Genomic DNA, 22,826 nt, shown 5'->3' on the forward strand with positions numbered 1-22,826 from the left:
TCCTCATGAACTCTATCACTTTGTCCCCCTTTAAGAAAGTATGTGTGATTTTAAGCAAATAAAAAATCAGTAAACTGGAAGGAAAGTGTATTGGAAAAAACCCACCCTACCATTCATGAAATCTTCAATATCTGTAATATGCATTACAGCTGTACCTCAAAATACAGAAATCCTTAATCCAAAAATTATACTGACCTTTTGGTGGCCTCAGACAACCTAAGCAAAATTTGAATTCTATAGATCTTTTAAGTAGCCAATGGAAACATTAACCACAACCCCCATAGATACACACACACACACACACACACACACTCATTCACCCAGGAGACACTTGGTCATTAGAAGAATTGCTAAATCATTTCAGCCAGTTACTGCTCAGTTATGTGGTTGCACTTATAGCCCAAATAGACTCCTGATAGTTACTGCCCATCATTTCTACTTGTTTTCTGTGTTCTCAGGATAAAACAGTGAGTATTTTAACAGAAGTGTCTGAGTTGGTAGAATCCAAAAAGCTTCCTGGGTGAACTCTACTTCTTAAGACCAGCATTCATGTTTTCATTATTATAAACACTTACTCATGAGCTGGGGATAAGCAAAGAAGCAGTTAGAGAAACGAGAGGATAGCCAACACCCAGGAGTCATTAATGATCTCTTTCGAAACTCCAATCAAGCCTAAATCCCAGGAAAAACTGAGACTGAAATACTCAGTGTGGTTGCCATGGATCAGCTGGGATGTAAGGGTGTCAGTGGAGTTCTCTATCAGCTTATTTTATAGAAATAATGTTCTTGATCCATGGCATGTAGCTGTGGATGTCAGTGAAGACAACAACACGATCTCTCAGAACACATCCGGTTGCCCAGACATAACTCCATGTAATTCGCTGCCACATATGAGTGGTGCAGCTGTGACCGCCTGCCAGACAGAGCAGAGGGATCAGAACTTCCCTCCCACCTGGGAATTCCTTAACACTTGAACAAAAATGAACGCTAGTATATTTGACCTGCAAAAGGGCCCCAGATATAATAGTGTGAAAGCTTCTTGCACTGCACTGACTACCCCTACCTCCCAATCATCCCTAGACAAAAATTTCAGAACAGTAGCTGGAAGATATAAAAATCTAAAAAATCTGTTTCTCTCATCTCTAACAGGGTGGATGAGACAGAGTCATCTTTCTTCAGCTCTCTGTGCTTTTAGCCTGACTGCAAAATATAGACCCTCAATGAAGGATGAGAGGTAATGGAGACACAAAGGCAAAGAGGGTTTGAGCTTATAGGCAAATGAGATAAGAAGTTTACTTGGCATTTATCTCAGATTTGTGCTATGCTTCCTATACAGAACATGTCTTAAAGAAACTTTTCACCCAGTAATTTTTTTCACCCAATAATTTTTCTGAAAATTATACAGGTTACTTCTTGAATTTCCTAAGTATGAGAAAGAAAGGAGACTTTCATTCCAATTTGCATTTTCATAAGGCATCTTGCCTTTCTCTCCTTCACGGCCTCTTTTCAGTTAAAATGGGCTTCAGAGGAAGAACTGATGGAATATACCATGGATTAAACATATCCTCCTGCTCACTTATCATCTTTGAAAGATGATCAGCATCACAGAGTGGTACCAACCAAGACACTCCACACATCAAACAAGATCTGAATCCAAGCTCTGCCATCATCAAGTTTGTGACCTTGGACAATTAGTTAATCTCCCTGAGTCTTGGTTTCCCCATTTATAAGATAAATCCTAAGAAAACTTAGACGGGAGAGTATAGCTCAAGTGGTAGAGCACATGCTTAGCATACACAAGGTCCTGGTTTCAATCCCCAGTACCTCCTCTAAAACTAACTAAATAAATAAACCTAATTACCTCCCCCCATGAAAAAATAATAAAATAAATTTTTAAAAAATAATTAATCCTAAGAAAACTTATCTACTTGATGTATGATGACAACTGAATGACCTATATAGGATGCTAAGTGCCTGGGACATAACTAGTGCTCAACAAATGGTAGCTGTTATCATCGTGCTGTAATTGATAACCATATCACCGTAATTGATAACCATATCGCTGTAAGGTGATAGGTAGATAAAGGAAAAATATAATTTTCATCAATTTGCAAATTAAGATTCAAAGAAGTTAAAGAATTTGTCAATAACCCTAGAATAAATGGCAGAACCAAAACTCAAACATAAGTCCCTGAATCCCAGATTTCTGCACTGTGTGCCCATGTGATAGATATATGTAACACTTTGATTTAAGATTTGATTCCCAAAGCACTCTGAAGCTCCGAATTTGTTGCTCTCTTTCTAGCTTTACACATGTGCTTAGAAATAAATTCCAATTCCTTTCCCTAGTTCCTCAGAGATCCTGAAGATGTGAATATACCTAAGGAGGCAGCTAACTCTTCTTTTTGGCAGTCACTCAACAAAAGATCCTTCATTCTCTAAGCAGGTGTAAACCAGGCAATTTCTAACATTCTCTGTCTTGACAGTAGGCAACTGAAAATGCTGATGGAAAAGAAGGTGAAGAGGAACAGACAACTTGATCAGCATAAGATCATTTTTAGGAGAAGTAACAGTGAAGTTTGGGTGAACAATGATCTTTTCATACGGCAGAATCTCCCCAGTAAAGTCTTGAAAACTCTGGTTACCACCATTTAAGATGACCTGGAGATCTCTGGAAAATGAAGGAGAAAAAAAAAGATTGATACTATCACACATCACAAGGCTAATCACACACACACACACACACACACACACACACACACGTGTGTTTCCTTCCATAGTGACCCGTTAAACCTTCTCCTCTCATCTCTGTCCATTTGATCCTTTATGCATACCCACCACATGTGGTCATGTAGGTTGTCCACTATACAATTCAATGGGTTTCCATTCACATAGACTATAATGTGAATGGTGTCTCCAGGAGTTAAACAATGCAATAGCTTGGTCTCCAATCTTAGCATATTTCCAGGGAGAAGCTCCAATTCAAGATCTAGAAATAACTGAAAGAAGCGTGTGAGTAGATAGTCACAGCTTCTCTGAAAGTAGTAGGTTCTGTTAGGGAGGCTCTTTTGGGAGTTGTGGGGGAGACAGGAAATAGATTGTACAAATGAAATAAATAACATTTTATAGAGTGGAAATATTTTAAAGCTAGGGAGGATCCAAATACACTATGCTCTACTCATCTCAATCAAAACTTTGCTGGATTAACAGGGTTTTCTGAGGGTCCTTTAGGAGAACAGTAGTCAAAAATCCTGGATGTTCTACTGAGATCCACTCACTAGCATGGCTCAAGACCCTATATTCAGAAAGAACACTCCTCTGAGGCCCCTGAGTCTCCCTCTCAGGGATCTCCCCAACCACAATAGTGAAATAAGTACAAATTGGTACTGAGCATAAATTTTGCTGGTGCACTCCCAAATGCTAAGTTTATTTTGCCTCCTGACAGCAGTACCATCTGTCTCTCCATCTGTTCTTGTCAGTTTGTTTGGAGTTTATAAGATAAAGTCTAAAGGACTAGAAAAGGAATAGGCCTGGTAAGTGCATTCTTGAGCCAACCCCAGGGACTGACAAGTTCAGAAGAGCTCATCAGAGCAGCATCCTTCAGACAAACTTTGCTTTGGGTCACTTTTACAAAAGATTATAAGGACTTTCCTTAGTCTTGTTTTTTGTGTGTTCCTGAGAACTACCATACTTAATTTCATCTGCTTGGAACAAAGGATTTTGCTGGGCCTCCAGGTGGAGATGACTTGTCTTTGGCCAAGTTGTCTTTACTGACTGTTGCAGTTTTTCTCATTGGATCATCTTGGTCTGTTTGGTCCTCTACACCAAACACGTGCTCCCTTCGATTTCTGAATATTAATTGCATTTCCATCATCACTAATAAACAGAAAATATGATTGTATGCAAGTACTTCAATTAAAATATGATAGAAAAATATAAAGCACTTTAAGAATAAATTTAATAAGATATGTGTGAGAAATGTATGCAGATAATACAACACTCTTGAAATGCATCAAAGGGAAAAACATAAATAAATAGAGAGCTATCTCAGATCCATGGCTAGGAACAATCAATATCAGAAAAATATCAATATATAAAAAGTCAAAGCAATTCCAAATCATATAAACTGATACAAAAAGTCAAAACAACTCCAAATAATCCCAACAGAGGTTTTCATAGAAATTGACAAGCTAATTTTAAAATTTATGTAAGAGAATTCCTAAGCATTCCTGATGAAGAATAAGATGGCTGGGCTACCATATCAGAAATCACAAATTATGATAAAGTCATAATAATTAAGGCATTGTGGTCTATAATAAATAAACCAACTGAACAGCAGCAACAGCCCAGAAACAGACCCATGTACAGATGGAACTTTGACAAGTGACAGAGTAGGCACTGTAAATCACTGGGGAAAAAGGGGACCACTGACAAACGATATTTGGATTTTTAGCTTAAAAAATGTTAAAAAAATGAAATTGGATCCCTACTTCACATCATTCACAAAAATTATAATCCAAATTATGTAAAATTTAAATATGAAAATCAAAGCTTTAAAATCTGTAGAAGTAAGTGTAAAGGAATATCTCTCTGATCTTGAGGTCATAAAAGATATTTTCAACTAGGCACAATGCTCAGTAATCACAGATAAAGACTGATAACTCAAGTTTTAATTAAATTATATTGAAGTTAAGAGCTCTTATTCATCAAAATTCACCATAAAGAGAAGATCAAACCACAGAATGGAAGAAGATATTTTCAACATATGTAACTAGCAAATGAGTAATATCTAGAGCCTTTATAGAAGTCCTACAAAGCAGTATTTTAAAAATTTAATACACAAAATGTTCAAAAGACATAAAAGAATATTTTCCCAAAGAAACATTATTGTCAGAAGGAGGAAGAGGAGGAGGATGGTGGGGAAGGGGGGAGATACTAATCATCACTACTAGTAAAGGTAATAAAATTCAGACCATAATAAGATATTTGACACTTAATCAGCAAAAAAATTAAGAAGTTTGATAATATCCAATGTTGGAAGGACTCGTAAACTGCTGGAGGGTATGTGAAAGTGAATATTTGCATGCTCTATGCTATGACCCAGCAATTCTGCTCCTAATTATATACTCTAGTTATATACCAAGAAGTATACTTAGAGATATAAACCAATATGTGCATATACCAACACATATATGTACAAAATATATATCACAGACATATATATATCTTTTTTTTTTTTTTGCTTTTTAAAACTTTATTTCAACGTAACTATACTTCTAATACACTCATACTGGTTAATAGAATGCAATTTAAATTTAACTTATCCTACACAATTTGGACCAAAAACTTGGTACATGGTTTGCTTTAAAATTAAAAAAAAAAAAATGATTTGCGATCTGGTTTATTTTTCATCTATTACAAATGTATATAAAAGATCTTCCATTAAATGCTGCTAAAGCAAACATTAAGAACCTTGAGAAATTAACCTTTGGTTTATCTCTGAAACATAACATGTATTGCACCGTAAAAGCTTATAAAACTGGTACAACAAAACATTACAACGTTTCGATGCCAGCTTACAAGTTCCATAAACTAATGTATGTTGAGGAGTGGGAAGAGCCTATGTACATATATGAAAATGTAAAATCTATCTGATCTAGTTAATATTGCATGTAGATCACAAATCTACATAAACCAAGATTCAGATAATTTCTTAAATCTGAATTAACACTATCAGTCCAGTTCATCTGCTGAGGTCAACAAGGTAACCACACAATAGCTGTTTTCCTGATATACGCAAAAAAAGAAAATGAAGTTCCTTTCCCCAGCTTTTCAGTCAAGAACTGAAACTACAGGAAAGGTACTACTTCCATTATCAACATTCATGGAGTGATAAGTGATGACTTAAGCTTAAATCTGAATTAGCATTCATATGCAAAATAGTCCCCAAAGTTAAATACCACATGACTTTAGAAGTGACTCTAAAAAGTAAAATGGCCCTTCTTGGAAGACTAGAGTAAAACATGAACCATAGTTGTAAAAAACCTTAACAAAAAATGCAGCCCTTTGTGAATTACACCTCAATTTACAAAAAAAAAAAAAAAAAAAAAAAAGCAGTCCCATAGAAGCAGCCCTGAAAAGAGGGAAAGTATAACTTAAAATATCTTGAAAAACCAATGTGAATACAGGTTTAGAAGACAGTTAAAATCAATATTTTTATATGGCTACCTAGGATTAGGCTTATAATGTATTCTAAGTATTTCAACTTTCTCTCTAGCACTAATCATTAATTTACAAATAACATGTTTACTTTTTATTCCTTTATCAAAAGGGAAAATTCTAGCTTCAATCCTATCCAGGAGGGGAAACTGAAAAAACAAAGATTCAAACAGTCCCATGCAAATATCACATTTTTCAAATCAACTCCCAACTAGACCAGAAGATCATATTACTGACGTAGTTTTCATTGAAAAAAATTTTTATAAGTACAAATATATGGCATTAAGGTTCAGAACCTAATATAGGCCTGACAATCAAATCCTTATTTTCCAGAATCAAGGACTCAAGTCTATTCAATTTCCAGTAACAATGTTTTCACAGATCACTTTAAAAAAGGGTTGTAATTTCCTTCATACTTTTGCTTTGGGCATTCTAGTCTTAAAATCTAGATAAGAAAATTGGTCCCAATTCCCCAGAAATCAAATCTTTTTCTTTTAAAGTATCAACAAATCCACAAAAACCTATTCCCCAAACTGATCTCCAATCTATAATTTGTACTTAGCATGAATCTTTTCATATATACTGTAAAAAGTAACTTACATACAATGTACCCATGAACATTAAAACTAGTTGTTAGAAAAATTTAACAAGGCTTATAATTTAAGATTTAAAACATAAATATTTTCAGCTTGATTTTCTGTTGACAATGATTGTCGGAGTTGAGAATTCACCCAGAGTTCAACGTCATTTACAAATCTCCATCATGCACACAAAATACACAAGCAAAACACAACTTACTCCTCATATCTTGAGAGAATCTTCCGCTTCTTTAAATCTTTGGCCTCCTAGTCAATTCCAAATTCAAATGTCTTTTAGCTTAAACTTCAAACTCTCAGATTTTTAACAAGTTTTCCACCCACACTTCAATACTTTTGCTACTCTTTTATGTTGCATTGCTAAACTCTGAATCCTGCCTCAGAGATCACCAAACAAAAGAAAATAAATGAAATACAGAGTGGTTATTTCAGAATACAACATGGGAGGATCTAAACTGTTCAAGGTTCCCTACTGGGATGATACTTTATTAGACTACCGTGAATAACTGCTACACAGATATATATTTTTAAGGTGCATGGTACAAGTATGTTTAAAGTAACTGTTCAAAACAGTAGAAAACTAGAAATAACTGAAATATCTGTCAAGGAAAGAATGAACCAAATTGTGTGATTTCATGTTGAAATATTATATAGCAATGAAAAATAAAAGTTTGGATGAATCCAAAAGTTCAGATGAATCTTAAAAACATCAAGAGCAATTTGCAGGTTTATTTTTATTATGTATGTGAGATATATTATACCATATTACTTTTTCCTTTCTGAACATGTTAAACATAAGGCTATGTAGTTAAGTTTTATCCAGGTAGCTGAGCTCCCCTTCACCATCAAATTCTTAGGATTTCCTGATCAGCATGGGTTTTTCACAATTTCCATGAGAAGTGTTGAGTCCCAGGGTTGAAGCCTTAACAGAGCAGATTGCTCCCCATCACTTATGGTAAGAAGCAGTGTGCCGCTGTTATCATCCACTTAGGAGCAATCAGAGTCCCCATACAAGACTGGTTACTGGATTTCAAGTATAATAAGTAGAAAAGACTACTTAAGCCTTTGGTATCTTCACTAACAAATGAAATAACACCTGGAACACAGAGAGAGGAGACTCAAGGGATACAATCCCGCTGAGTAAAGGGAACCTGGGGTGGTTACAGAGATTTCAAGACACTAGTGTCAGATAATACAAGTATTTACCACATTAATCACTTAGCCTGCCCTGTGGTAGTAGAGTTCCATACAGTACAAACACTGTACTAAGCACTATAGGTACTTTAGAAAACTTTAAAGTTTTCACAGGAAAAAAAAAGTCGGTGGATAAATTTTATATTATTTTACAGAGTAGGAACTTAACATTAAGAAACTTAGTTAAAGCCATACAACTAGTGAATGATGCTTGGTTCAAGGATTCCGACTTCAGTTTGATTCCAAATCCTGTGTATGTACTTCTCCTCAACAGGACCTCCCTGCTTCTCCTCACCCTGTCTGTAGCTTTTCAGAATGGCTTAGCTCATTTCCAATCTCCCAAATTCTTAAGGCTTCTTGGTTCTATCCATAGTCACAGCAATACAGTCTTTTCTACAGCAACCTTTTCCTACTACTGGACTGCAGGCTTGCTGTGAGACCAGTCACCATGACAATTAAATAAATTTAGAATTAACACTTTAATTCTGGCATGAAAATATAGGGGGAGATACTTTGTATCAATGGGCATTTAAATATAGTACAGTACTTATTCTCTGGAAATAGGGACCTGGATTCAAATTCTAGCTCTATCCTCACTACTAGTATGAACTTGAACAAATTATGTAAACCTCTGTATCTTTTTTCACTTTCTTATTTGTACACTGAGATCATAAATGAACTTCTCTCCTAAGGTTATTGTGAAGATTAAATGTGTTAATATATGTAAATAGCTTGGAACAATGTTTGGCATATAATGTGTATTCAATAAATGTTATTTCTTGCTAATGCAGTTTCAAGAACATTTTTATTTTTATGTTAAGAAAGTGCAAAATAATGCTCAGAAAAAGACAAACAAACCCTCTCTGTGACCCCCCCCAAATAACTAACATCAGATAGTGACTGATACCGCCCTTCTTTTTATTATTGCTGTTTCTTTACCAGTGACAGCTCTAGCCCTAATTTATCCTGCTACCTCCTAAAAAAAACTTTTGAGGTACCCAGTTACCAAATTGCTCCTTCTTCTTGACTGCATCTAATTCTGAACTGACCCTACATATCTAACTTCATCTTCAGAATTATCCAGCGCAAGTTCAAACCCCATAAGACACTCCTTCCAGCTCCCCCTTGCTGGGGCACTTCTGAGGTTCTCTGAAATGTGTTCTCCCTGCTGCATAAAGCAAAATAAACCTCAGTAAAAGAAAAAATTACTGGTGTGTTCTTGGTGGCATTTTGTTAGTGGGTTCAATAAATTAGATCACATCTTGCTTTCTCCAATTTAGGAAAGGAGGCAGAAAAATAAGAACCTATCAATTTTTAAAATCTATGTTCCAGTTTGGGCTTCTCTTGCTACGTCAATTTATGTTTCTGGGTCTATGAGTTTTTCATCTACACATTAAATAGTGAAGGAACAATGATTTATAAAATATCCCCAGCACTGAACACAATGCCTAGCACATAGTAGGATCTCAGTACATATGTACTACACAAATGAATTAATGAGAGATTAGGGTAGAGCTCACTTTGTGTGCAGGGGTCCACTGGAAGTTTCTGAAATTAATGCAACAGTTTTATGGATCCATATGTGAAGCAAGCATCATCAGAAGACTGAAAGTTAACATATGTACACATATGTGTGTACTTTTTTCCAAATCTATATATGTATGCATTTATTTTTTTTTACTTTACTGAATATTTATATGTACCAAGCAATACACTGGATGTTAAATATAAAGAGGTATCCAAGCAAAAGCAGATGTTGTCTTCATTAAATGAGAGAGGTAGACAATAAGCAAATAAACATGCACATCAGTGAATAGTTACAAATTGTGATGAGACAGTAACAGTGTTCTACAAGAAAGAATAAATAATGGCAGTAAATGAAGGATCTAATTTAGTCTGGTTGGCAAAGAAGTACTTGCTGGGAAAGGAACAGATAATATGAGACATGAAAGATGAGGAAAAACAGCCATAAGGTTAGGGAAAGAGTTTTCCAGGAGAGGAACTGCATGTGCAAAGGCTCAAAAACGGGAAAGAACTAGGAGTGCTCAGGAATCTGAAAAGAGCCAGTGAGAGTGAAGCATAGAGAGCAAGGAAAACATTGGCCTAGGATAAGCCTGGAGAGGAGGCAGGAATCATCAGTCAGGGCTTCAAAGCCACAGTCAGGAATTTGTATTTTATGTAAAATGTAATAGAAATATTTTGAAGAATTTGATGTATGGGAGTGATATGATCCAATTCTATTTTTTAAACATCACTTGCTTCTGATTAGACATGAGTGGAAACAGGCTTATTAAAGCAGACGTAGCCAGAAGTGACGTGGCTTGTGCTAACGTGGCAGTAGTTAAGATGGATGTGAGATCTATTTCCCAAGTAGAGTGGTCAGGAAATCCAGTTAAACATTGTTTTGATAATAGGACAAATTGCTTTACCATGTAGAGTTAATTCAGCTTTTTGTTATTATATAAGTTTTTAATAACAATTATCATAAAAAGATTCAAAATATTTCAAGACTAAAAGGGGTTCTGATGCTCAAAAATGTTGAGAACCACTGGCAAGGGTAATGCCATTCCTTCTTACTCTAAGGTCTTCCAGTACATAAATCTAAGTCTTTTTTTCTTTATTATGTAAAGTAGACTTTTAATCTTTAAATTCATGCTACTTAGAAAATATATAGGCAAAATACATATTGGTGGCACAAAATCTCAGTGTCTACCTTCTATATTTGGATACAGTATGTCTCTTTAAAACGTATACAGCTACAAACTACTATATAGAAAATAGATAAATGACAAGGTCCCACTGTATAGCACAGGTTGGAACCATAGTCAACATCCTGCGATAAATCACAATGGAAAAGAACATGAAAAAGAAAATGTATATATATGTGTGTGTGTGTATGTGTATATATATATAAAAAACTGAATCACCCCATTGCACACCAGAAACTAATATAATATTGTAAATCAACAATACTTCAACAACAACAAAAAACAGAACAAAGCATAAAACATATACAGCTACACACACACATTTGGTTCTTTTATAGGAGGATAATTATATAAAAAGAATGAAATAAAGCCATTAGCAGCAACATGCATGGATCTAGAGATTATCATGTTAAATGAAGTTATACAGAGAAAGACAAATATCATATGAAGTCACTTATATGTGGAATCTTAAAAAATAAAAAGACACAAATTTTATTTACAAACCAGAAACAGACTCATGGACATAGAAAACAAACTGTGGTTACCAGGAGGGGAACGGGTAGGGAGGGATAAATTAGGAGCTTGGGATTAACAGATATAAGTCTAAGTCTATTTAACTCCCACAGTGCATCCCTGATTCCAGACCATCTCTTGTTAGCTTTTAAGCCTGCACTACCACTAGCTCCAACTTATCTCTAGCAGCAAGATACCCAGAGTCCCTGCAAGCCACTGGGACTTCCAAGGAAAGCTGAAGAACAGGTCCTGTCCTACTTACGACTGAGTTATGGACCTGGATGAGCCCCTCAGCTAAATATTGGTCATTTATTCTACATGTGTCCAGGTTTCTTCCCACCAAAGCCCTGATGCCCTGGGACCAAAAGTACTGTGACTTAGAACAGAGCTTTACAAAGTCACTGATTATAACAGCTCATTAGAAACTTATATATTGACTCTTTTTTTCCCCTCCATTTCCAGGCAGACCCTGTCTAGAAGTTTCTACTGCCCTCTCTACCCAAGTTAGATTCCTTTATTCATCATTTGAACTATGCTTTTATTACTCTTTGGAACTCCCTTGTGCTAACGTCCTTGAGTAATACTTCAACTGGGCAAATCTTAACTCCATACTAAAGCAACTATCTGTCTTCACTGTGTCTGCAGCTTTAATTTTCTTTCTTTCTTTCTTTCTTTCTTTCTTTCTTTCTTTCTTTCTTTCTTTCTTTCTTTCTTTCTTTCTTTCTCTCTTTCTCTCTTTCTCTCTCTCTTTCTCTCTCTCTTTCTCTCTCTCTTTCTCTCTCTCTTTCTCTCTCTCTTTCTTTCTCTCTCTCTTTCTCTCTCTCTCTCTTTCTCTCTCTCTTTCTCTCTCTCTTTCTTTCTTTCGATATATCTTAATTTCTCACAGACACAGAACACATAACTACTCCCTCCCCTTAGAAATAGATTCCCCTGACTTGTGTAAAATCACATTGCTTTTACTTTACTGGTCTCTCATCTTCTACCCCTCAAAACATTAGAGCTCAACTCCCAGTTGATCCAAGATGGAGTACCCCATTCCTCCCAGCTCCTCTCTTTTACAACTAAAAAACCCTTGCACAACAAGCAGAACAAACAGACTCTGAACATTGAAAAGAAGACAGTGGACTGTGAGAAACCTGGGGACTTTAGGAAAAACATGGCAGCAATAACCCTGCATTTACTTTTTATGTCTCCATAGATCCAGGACAGGACACAGGAGCAGCCTGCAACCCAGAACCACCAACAGACAAAGGCCAAAAGTAAACAAACAAACAAAACCTCCAAGCAAAACCCTCCTCCCCTTAGCTAAAGGAAAGGGGAAAGGGTGGTCTAACAGAAAGGAAATCTTTTGGACAATACCCACACTAATAAAAGTGGAAAAATGCCCACCCACCATGGCTTCACCAGAGCTGAGCAGGGAGATAATCTTCCATCCTCAGTCTCAGTGGAAGCAGGCAATACTCCAAATCCCCAACCAGGGTGGCGTGCGTAGGGCACAGGGGAAAGCTGAGCCTCACCCAGTGGCAAGGAGGGCAAAGGGGGCGGTGCGAGGCTGGACTAACAGGCCTCTGCTCCCCTCCCTCCACCACGCCCTGCCCTGCTCCCGAGGACCCAGCAGGGTGCTGAGCCTTCACCACCATCTGACAGCAACGAGACTGAGCAAGGCTGTGTAAGGCAGAGCTGGTCAGCACACTGCTTCTTCCATCTCTTGGTAAAGCAGAGCCCAGTGGGGAGCTGAGTTTCAATCCCAAACCTTCAATATGGAAATGTGCTAGTTTATGCAAATCTTCAATTCCCTTCACCCCTTTGGTGTGAGCAGGGGCCAGAGGGAGCTGAGCTTCGGCCCCTATTTGGTGACAGTAAGTGGCATGTGACAGAGCTTCATCTTCACCCAAAAGATGTCAGCGTGGTTGAGGAGGGAAGTTAACCTCACCCTACCAATTCACAATGAGGCATTTTGAGTCAGCACTACCCTCCTGCTGGGATTGTGTAACCAGTGTCCAGAGAGAGAATAAACACTGACCCTCACCCAGACCGGGATCATTTCTAAAATCAAATGACTCAATCCACTCCCTTCCTCTGCACTCCAGTCCCACAGGTGGCCTTTTAGTTGAGTATGTCACACCCCACAGCCTTCACACTTGCTCGGTCCTCTGTCTGAAACAATCCACCTCACTTCACTTGGTTAACTTCACTCACTCTAACACAGGTTTAGGATGTTTCACATGTTCTTAAAACTTAGAAATTATGTCTTAAAACTTAGAAGTTATGTTTTTCATGTTGCACATAAGGAAACTGAGATTCAGAGATGCTATATTTTAGAAAAAAAAATCTGAGTAGAAGAATGTCAAGTTGAGCAACAGTAGAAAAGCACAAAGGCATTAGTTCAAGCAAGACAAGAGTATGACTTGGATTAGGGTGACAGCAGCAAGAATGGAAAGATATGGATGAATTTTAGAGATTTCAAGAAGTTGTTCCATGCCACATCACCATTAATAAAGAGAGCATACTGTAATTGCCTAATTACAGAGCCACACTAATTTCATCATGGGAAAACGACTTAATTATTCTGTACCTCAGTTTCCTCACCAATAAAATGATAACAATAATAACACTCATCTCACAAAGTTGTTATAAGAGTTAAATGACTTAATATGTAGGAAACAGAGCAGCGTACATTATGTAAATACCACGTAAGTATATGCTTTCACGGTGGTGGTGGCAGTGATGGTGACTAGTATTATACATCATGCTTTTAAAGCCCCAAAAGAATAATCTACCTTTTCCTTTTGAACCTTACAACAGGATACCCACTGGTTCTGCTTTTTATGTCTTTTGTATTTCCTATGCCTCCTTCCAGGCTCCTGTCTCCATCCTTCCACTGGCATGCCTCCACATTTCAACCCAAGAACTTTACATGACATTCAGAGGAGTTTTTAAGTCCATCCTAAGTTTTAGTTAGGTTCTACAAACGAGTGAGGCTGTGCAGAAAATGACTGGTATGTTACCTATTTCCCAAAGTTTCATGTTCCAGATCCACCGGCTCTCCCTCTCCCACATAGCTCCACAGCCTCACCCCCTAGTAGAGCCCTAATCAAACATGACAGAAACACCTGCAGTCACTCACCAGTAATCATCAGCAAGGCTAACAGCATACACTTCATGCTGATGCCTGAATCTTGCCTTGAGGATAAGGCTGTAGTGGAAATTAAGCACAAAGCAGGGCTAGAACTTATGTCCTGCTTGGGGATTCTGAACAGCAGGAGAAAGTGCAGGGGAGAGAACTAGGTTTACGAATCCTACAAAAGCCTGTCATTTAGAGGTTTCTCCTTCCAGTCTTGATCTTTAGTATGAAGAAGGATTTATCAGTTACACCCGCGCACTCTCTGTCAATAGGCACAGAAATCATCTCAGTCTGATACCTGCTCCACGGGAAGATGAGTTTCACGGATCTGGGCTTTATCCACCTTATCTAGGGAAGTAGGAGCCATGGGAGCCTTCTGTGGAGTTAAAGTTCATCCCACGTTCTTTCCCCAGCCTCTCGATTCTTTTCACCAGTTCCTTCCCTGGGATTTGTGAGCAGCACCCCTCCCTCTAAATGTCCCACTGACCCCTCTCCTACCTGGATTACGCTGGTGAAGCATAGCTACATCTCCACCCTCTTTGTGACACTGACTCCCCTCTCCTTCATGCATGTTGCTCTCAGCCAACCCCTCCTCAGTACTGCTTCACTTGTTCAGATCACATCTTCCAACCACAGACACCATTTGAATAAAAAGTTCCCACCAGCACCAGTACCAGTGGCTCCTGTCAGATCTCTAAACCTGTCCTTACTACACTGCGCTCTTGGACAGGGTGCTCTCAATCACTTGCTGTCCCCTTTCTCTGAGTTTTCAGAAGGAGACAAATATAACCTCATCTACATTTTAGAAAAAAAAATCTGAGTAGAAGAATGTCAAGTTGAGCAACAGTAGAAAGGCACATGCATTAGTTCAAGCGAGACAAGATGATGACTTGGATTAGGGTGACAGCAGCGAGAATGGAAAGATATGGATGAATTTAAGAGATTTCAGGAAGTAGAATGGACTTTGGGGTTGTGTGGTTGCAAAAACAGAAATATTAAACAAGTGGAAGGTAGAGTTTTCTCTTAAAGTAAGGAAAACAGGCAGAAGAATGAATTTGAAAGGCTGGAAGAATGAGGAGTTTAATTTTGACTTGTTAAATTTCAGGAGCAGAAAAAAGATGCAAACAGTGGTTTACAGGAGGCAGTTGTATATGTGGGACCAAAGCTCTGGGCTAGAGACACCAGTTTGAAACGCATCAACAGGTAGTGGTTCCCAGCGCCAACTCCTCCAGAAAATCTGCTTTTCTGTTCTTAGTCCTCGTACTCCAAAACCAGCCTCAAACTCCCTTCCTGGCTCAGAATCTTTCCAAAAGATCTAGGAAAAACAACCTGAAAGTAAAGCATATCTCTTTCTCAAAGTTTTACCTGCTTTAACTAAGCCCAGTCCCACGACAGAAAACCTTCCACAACTCCATCTTGTCTTCAAACCTCGAGTGTATTTCATAAACCAGCCCAACTTCCAACGTACCCCTGTGTTTGTTGTGAGGTTCAGGAAAGTATGTGCCAAGTTAAGTTTTCATTCTACATTTCAGGGAATTTGTGTGAGGGACTGTAAAGCTTTCCAAGATCCACGGGTGCTGGTTACTTAGCTGAAGTCTGGAGGATGTGGTTGAAAGTTGTGGGCATCCAGTCATACATAGATTCGACTTCGAGTCTTTCCAGTCACGTGCGATTTTGAGAAAATCATTTAAATTCTTTGTTTCAGTTCTGTCACCCATAGATCGGGGTGGGGGGCGGGGGATGATACCAGCCCCAGCCCTGTCTCCTCTATCCAGGGTGGTTGTGACACTGGAATGAGATTATAGGTTTAAGAAATTTTGAATGGTTGGAATTACACAGTGTTTACTTTTACATCTCAGATCAACCTGATATAAAATCTCCACCAACAATGCCTGTAAAGAATTAGCTCAGTGCCTGGGATTCAGTAAGTGCTCAATGAATGTGAGCTATTAGCGTCACTGCTCTTTTTCTTGTTAGAGTGTGCTCTCAATTATCCAATGACAGTGGCAGTCTATGATTAGGTAAGAAATCTTTTCATGAGGTAAATAGCATTTAGAGGTCCTGCCTTCTAAATCGTCACCAATCATTCAGTAGATCTTAGATCGAATGTAATCTAGAATATAAAGTACTCCCCATCTGTCAAAACTGCTCTATGAATGCTTTTTATTTTCACATTTTTTTAGCTCAAAGCTGCTGATCACAACAACCAGACCAAGCTGGTGATGATGGCTGAGTGATGAAATAGTGATCACAGGGAAAGATGAAGCCAGTGTAATAAAGATGGGAGGGGCTCATGGGAAGTATAAGTAACCATCAAGGGGTTCAGAGCAAACCCAGGGACACTGCCTTCCTGAACTAAGGTGGGGAATCCTGTCCTCCACAGCCCTGGCCTCAGAAGCTCCATGGGGAGATAAGTCTTGAGCCTAGAGCTCCCTTTCCCACAGGCAGTTGAACTACTTTTAGGCAGATGGACTTCTAGGGACAGCAAATAGAGGGACCTGAATCCAGAAGTCTAGGAACTAGGCTTCTTTGTCCTTCCCTGAGAGACCCCAATAGAGGCACAGTTCCCCCCTCTCCACCTTCCCTGAAGCAGTAGGGCCTCTGTCTGTCTGTAGGGAGCCCTCTTCTTCCTCCCTGTTTTTGCCCAGAGCTGCTTTCCAACCTCACCACATGCCCCTGTCCCCAACCACATCCATGATTCTACCAGGTGTTCCCGAGGAGACTGAGCTGAGAGGTCCATGCTCTTGTGACGTTCCACACCTCACAGGGAAAGATCTGGACTGCTATGAAATTTATCTTCTGTTTGAGTATCCTTGCTGGTATGTATCCATGACCTTCTGCTCTGTTCTATAAGGCACAGGTTAATGTAGGATGGAGTAAGGTAGATGCAGGATGTGCGGAAGGTGCAAAAAGGCAAGAAAAACTGCAGAATGAGCAGAACAAGGGTCTCCCTGCTCAGACCCCAGTCAAACGCTCTCAAGACAGGCTGAGCCCCCTGTGCTAAACTAAGGGGTAGGTTATGGTGTACACCTGCCTTGGAGAAAGCTCAACAGTGAGTGTTCCACCCTGGTTATTCCAAAATGTGGGCCCATTACACAGTGGGTAAGTCTCAGTGTAGTCACAAGGACAGATGACCTCTGATCTCCCCCCTTTTTCAAAAGCTTAGAGACTCAAAAGGCAGGGAGTGGAGAAGGTGGGAACAAAAGATCAAATGCAAGGGCCCTTCCTCCTGCACTCCCTGACTGCCACGAAGTTCTTCTGATGGCAGAATTTGCCGGTGAGGCCTTTCCCACCACTCCCTGACTGCCTAGGTTGCATCACAAATTAGCCTTGTGAGCTTGGACAAGTTGACTAATCAACCTGTGCTTCAGTTTCTACAGTCAAAGTGGGCATATTTCTATCTACATTATAGAGCCGTTGTGAAGACTGAATAAATCCATGTAAAGCACTTAGAACAAGCGCTCAGCATCTCTTCTTATTAATACACCACCTTTTTCCCTTTGTGGTTTCTAATTGTGTGACCACACAGAGGTCCAGGCCTAGGCTTGGGAGGACTAGCATAAGAACCAAGGGCAGCTGAGACAAGAACAATATTTCGGAGACTAGAATCAGCCTTCCTCTCCTTTCTTCTCCAATTTTTTTTTCTTTTTGATAATTCATTTATAAAAGCACCACATGTTCATACTAGAAGATTTGGAAATACTAAAGTAGAAAAAATAAACATCATTCATAATCTCACCTCCCAGTCAACACATGCCAATGCTTTGTTTGAATTTATTCCCTAACTTACTCCCACATTTCATATACTTATTTTTAATGGTTTATTTTTGTTTATTTACTTGTTTTTTTAGACAATCAGATTATGGGATTAAATGTACATTTTTATTATTTTTTAACTTAAAGAAAGGTTACCAATATTTCCTTTGCTGTTTAATATTCTTTATAAATACAATTTTAATATATATGATGTTCCATTTATTCATGTGCTTTTTCATTTCAATGCCCAACATTATTGTATTGGACATTCATAGTTTCGATATTTATTATAAATCATGCTAAAATGGTATGTCACTTTGATTTACATGCTTATTAGAAAAAAATGTCAAACATCTTCACATTTCCTGGCCAGCTGATTACATCTTTAAAATCGTGCATATTTCTTTTCAGCTAGGAAGTTGTTGACTGTCTTATTTGTTCTAAGAACATCTTATGTACATTATTTTCTCAGGGACATTTTTGACCGCTCACTCATCCGCGCAGAAAGAAGACCATGCTCCCTATTTGGTATACCTCAAGTCCCACTTCAACCCCTGTGTGGGTGTCCTCATCAAAAGCAGCTGGGTGCTGGCCCCTGCTCACTGCTACTTACCGTGAGTGTTGGGCACCTTCACCCACTAAAACAGCTACTACTCATTCTGCATTCGTGGCTCTCAGACAGAAGCAATTTTCCCTCCAGGGTACATCTGGCAAAGTCTGAGGATATTTTTGGTTGTCACACTGGAGGGAGGGTTGAGGGGAGGGCTGCGCTAATGGCATCTACCTAGCCAATAGAGGCGAGTGCAAGGATGCAGCTGAATTTCCTACAATGCACAGGACAGCCCCCGACAACAGAGAATTATCCAGCCCAAAACATCAATAGTGCCACTGCCGAGGAGCCCTGCTCTACATATTATGCCTCCTCAGTCTCCCATAGGTTTTTCAAGTTTTTTACTGGCCATGTGAATGTGTTTTGTCAGTTAAGGACCAGCAGGTAACTGATGGTAAATTCAAATTCGATTGGATTGAGAATTTATAAAAAGAACTTACAACAAAGGTATGGTCTAGTTACAGGGAAAACACAAAGAACAGTTCAGTCCCCCCAGGTTTAGTATTAGAAAGGTGCAGTTACTACCCCTAGAAGTAAAGGGACGGGGGGGAGAGAATGATTACAAGGCGGGAAGGGGAAATAAAGAACAGGTGAGGGGCCAGGGGAGAGAAAGCTCTGCGTGGAGAGACTGTCTGATAGGAGCTGTAACCTTTAATCAAGAAACAGCCAGCAGGCAATCTGCGGCAAACCTGCAGGAAGGAAGATGGGAGGATAAATACTCCAGCCTCACTCTTCTCCCTCCAAATACTTTCTCTTGCTTCTTATTGGCCAAAACCCACTTAGACACCAGAGGACAAGAAAGCCCATTGATTTAATTCACATATATCACCTTCCGAAGTACACAGCAGGATGAAATAGAGTTGTCAGTAGCTCTGATGATGCCAGCATAGCCAACACTTGAGTCATCTCATTCTCTTACCCCCACCAGAATGGAAATGCCCAGCTGGACAGGCTAGAGCTAGGGAGGAGGGAAAATAGTATTTCTATGACTTGCATACTTCTCCTCTCCACTACATTACAGACATTAGATGAACACATAGTGGTTAAAGCTCCACCACTTAACTGTGTGACCGTGGGTGAATACCCTTATGTGCCTCCATTACTTCATCTGTAAAATGGGGATTCAAAATAGAATCCAGCTCAGAGATTTGCTGTGAGTGGTAAATGAGGTAATCCCAAATCCAGATGAAGCACCTGGCACCGTACCTGGCACACCGCAACATTCAGTATCAGCTCTGATGACAACGATATCTCTTCCAACCCCTTACCCCTGCAGAAATCTGAAAGTGATGCTAGGAAATTTCAGGACCAGAGTCAGAGATGGGACAGAGCAGATACTGAACCCGATCCAGATTATCCGCTACTGGAACTATAGTCATAGTTCCCCCCAGGATGACCTCATGCTCATTAAGCTGGCTAAGCCCGCCAACCTCAACCACAAAGTCCAGCTCCTTCCCCTCGCCACAAAGGCCGTCAAGCCAGGCACCGTCTGTCTGATTTCAGGTTTGGACTGGAGCCAAGACAACATTGGTGAGTGCACCTCCCACAGGAAATCGGGGTCATCAGTTATCCCTGGAGAGGAGCACCCATGTTTGTACAGCTGAGAAGGGAGGAGAATGGGTGGAGACCAAAGGGAGATATTACATGAGTGGTCTGGGGCAAAAAGAGACCCTCCCAGAAGTCCAAAGCTGCTCCTTTCCCAGAGTATCTAATGCCCCACTGCCTCTTCAGGGCTTTTGGCAGCCTCTGCACAGAGGCCACAGCGTTCCTGATTGTCAGAGCACAATTCACATTAAAGAGGCTGTGCTCCTCCCTCCCATACGGGCTCATTGCACACATAGAGGACACCTGAATTTGAGTTAGGTCACCTCTAATTTCTCCAAGATAGGACGCAGAGTAAAACTGAAACCCTACTTTTTAAAGAGACATAAAGCCTATTTCACGATTCTCAGGATTAACTCATAACCATGCACGAGCTCATTTCTTCCCTTTTTCTCACTGTTTTCTTGACACACACACACAAAAAGAACACCAGTCGAAATAGAGGGTGGTGACTGGAGGGCCAAATAACAATCGTGAACGGAAGGTCTTTTATCCCTGTCTTCTCTCAGGCAGACACCCTGATTTAAGGCAGAACCTGGAGGCCCCCGTGATGTCTGATGCAGAATGCCAGGAAGTGGAACAGGGCAGAAGCCACAGGAACTCCTTATGTGTTAAATTTGTGAAAGTGCTCAATCGACTTTTTGGGGTAATCTTTTCTCTATATTCAGCCTTCACTTACTCATATATGTCTAGTTAGCTATTTAATCATGATATTTAAAAAAATAGAAAGGCCTCATCCTCATCATTCTTGGAGGTTTGATAAGGCTCCAGCAAAGGGCTCTCCTTACAGACGTCTGTGTTGGTTAACGGGCATCAGGCAGTACCGTCGTTAGTAACACCTGGTTCCTATTCACATGGCTGTCAGTGAAAATGGGTATTGCTTAAAAAAAAAAATTCAGACTTTTCATACATTGAAACTGCCTTCACCAATTCAAATAAATGGAGTTTTTTACTCATTTTACACTTGAGTTCTAGAAAGGGTTTTCTCTGACCTTCTCAAGGTCACAGAAGGCTAGTGACAGCAAAGCTAGATAAATGACTCAAGCTTCCTGCATCCCAATTCAGTGTTCTCATGACAAGGAGCATGTTACCTCCAGACAGGGCTCATCCCAGTTGACTACAGGGCTCCTGTAAGGAGCAAATCTGACCATAGCTGTCTCTGTGTCTGTGTCTGTCTCTGTCTGTCTCTCTCTGCACAATCCCTGGTAGGAGGTGGCCGTTGCTACAGTCATCTGCAAAGACAAGCTCCAGGGGATCGAGGTCGGACACTTCATGGGAGGAGATGTGGGCATCTACACTGACATTCACAAGTATATACCCTGGATTGAGAAAATCGCTAAAGACAAATGAGACCATGCTGTTCCCTCTGCATCCCCCTGGCTCTGCCATTGGTGATACAAACCACAACTTCCCCCAAATCCAAAATAAAATGTCCAAATACAAACATCTGGACGTATCACACACGTATCCTATGTCTTGTTTGTATCTGTACCCATATCCCAAAATGATCTGAAGAACCAAGAACGAAACAGGAAATGGTGCTTCCTACACGGTAGTGGGTTACATCCGTTATCTCACTTAATGCTCCTAACAAGCCTTTGAGGTTATCTTTTATTCCCAGTTTACAAATGAGAAAACTGAAACTAAAAGAGGTTACTTATCTATAGCTGGTAGATAGAGCCTGGAATGCAACCCCAAAATGTCAGATTCTCAGTCCCATGCTCTTAGCCTCAAAACTACAGGTGAGCCCATAGCTTCAAAGTAGATGTTGGCTTCTATTTTCCTGCTACCTCTCTTATCATTCAAAGGGCTTGAAATGCTTAGTTGTGGCTAAGATCTTGGGTGCTGAAATAAACTCTCCTCAGAATGGTCATGCTTCACCTCAGTGCTACTCTGATTGCAGGATGCTGCAGGGAGGGAGCTAGTGGATAGGTGTGAGTGAAAAAGAAACTTCAGTGACAATCACCACAAATCAAGTCCAAAAGGAGGCCCTGGTAGCTCCAGAGCAAGGTGAAGAAGTCACCTAGATCCAAGGAGAGTCCAGTACCAGGGCAGCAGCAGAGCTTAAGAGGTAGAGATGGCTGAGAGGAGGTGAAGGAAGGGCAGAAACTGGTTTAGCCACAGACTATGGGATTACCAAGGTCAAGAAAGCAGGTACCAGTCCTCTGGTGGAGAACTTGGTAAAACACCTCTCCAGATGTCCCAGATTTGGAAGAATTCAGGATTCCCAAGAGACTGTGTCATATAGAACAAGGAAGGGTAAAGTAATCTCCCAGCAGATGAACATTCAGGAAACAATTACACACTATTCTTGGGCAATACTTTCTATTCCCAAGGTTTAAAATACAATCTATACTTTAATGGTGTCTGTGTTAGGCAGAATAATGCTCCCCTCAAAATGTCCACACCTTAATCTTCAGAACCCATGAACATGTGACTTTACATGGAAAATGCAGCTTTGCAGATGTGATTATGTTAATGGACCTTGAAATTTTCCCATATTA

General features: G+C 39.6%; 1 protein-coding gene and 1 pseudogene across 1 annotated transcript; one reads left to right on the plus strand and one right to left on the minus strand.

The window, feature by feature from the left end:
- Nucleotides 1-641: 641 nt before the first annotated feature.
- LOC105097338 (serine protease 58-like) lies at nt 642-14,925 on the minus strand (annotated as a pseudogene).
- Nucleotides 14,926-17,139: 2,214 nt separating this feature from the next.
- PRSS37 (serine protease 37) lies at nt 17,140-21,672 on the plus strand. Its single transcript, XM_064487781.1, has 5 exons — nt 17,140-17,173; nt 18,583-18,724; nt 19,997-20,250; nt 20,832-20,968; nt 21,532-21,672. The coding sequence occupies exons 1-5, from the start codon at nt 17,140-17,142 to the stop codon at nt 21,670-21,672; spliced, it is 708 nt and encodes a 235-aa protein (XP_064343851.1).
- Nucleotides 21,673-22,826: the final 1,154 nt, after the last annotated feature.

This window comes from Camelus dromedarius, chromosome 7 (assembly GCF_036321535.1).
Source record: "Camelus dromedarius isolate mCamDro1 chromosome 7, mCamDro1.pat, whole genome shotgun sequence".
Classification (NCBI taxonomy): Eukaryota; Metazoa; Chordata; class Mammalia; order Artiodactyla; family Camelidae; genus Camelus; species Camelus dromedarius.

Coding starts and splice junctions, on each gene's coding strand:
- PRSS37 (XM_064487781.1), top strand. CDS start 17,140: ATGAAATTTATCTTCTGTTTGAGTATCCTTGCTG. Junction 17,174..18,582: donor CTGTTTGAGTATCCTTGCTG/GTATGTATCCAT, acceptor TTATTTTCTCAG/GGACATTTTTGACCGCTCAC. Junction 20,969..21,531: donor TGCTCAATCGACTTTTTGGG/GTAATCTTTTCT, acceptor AATCCCTGGTAG/GAGGTGGCCGTTGCTACAGT.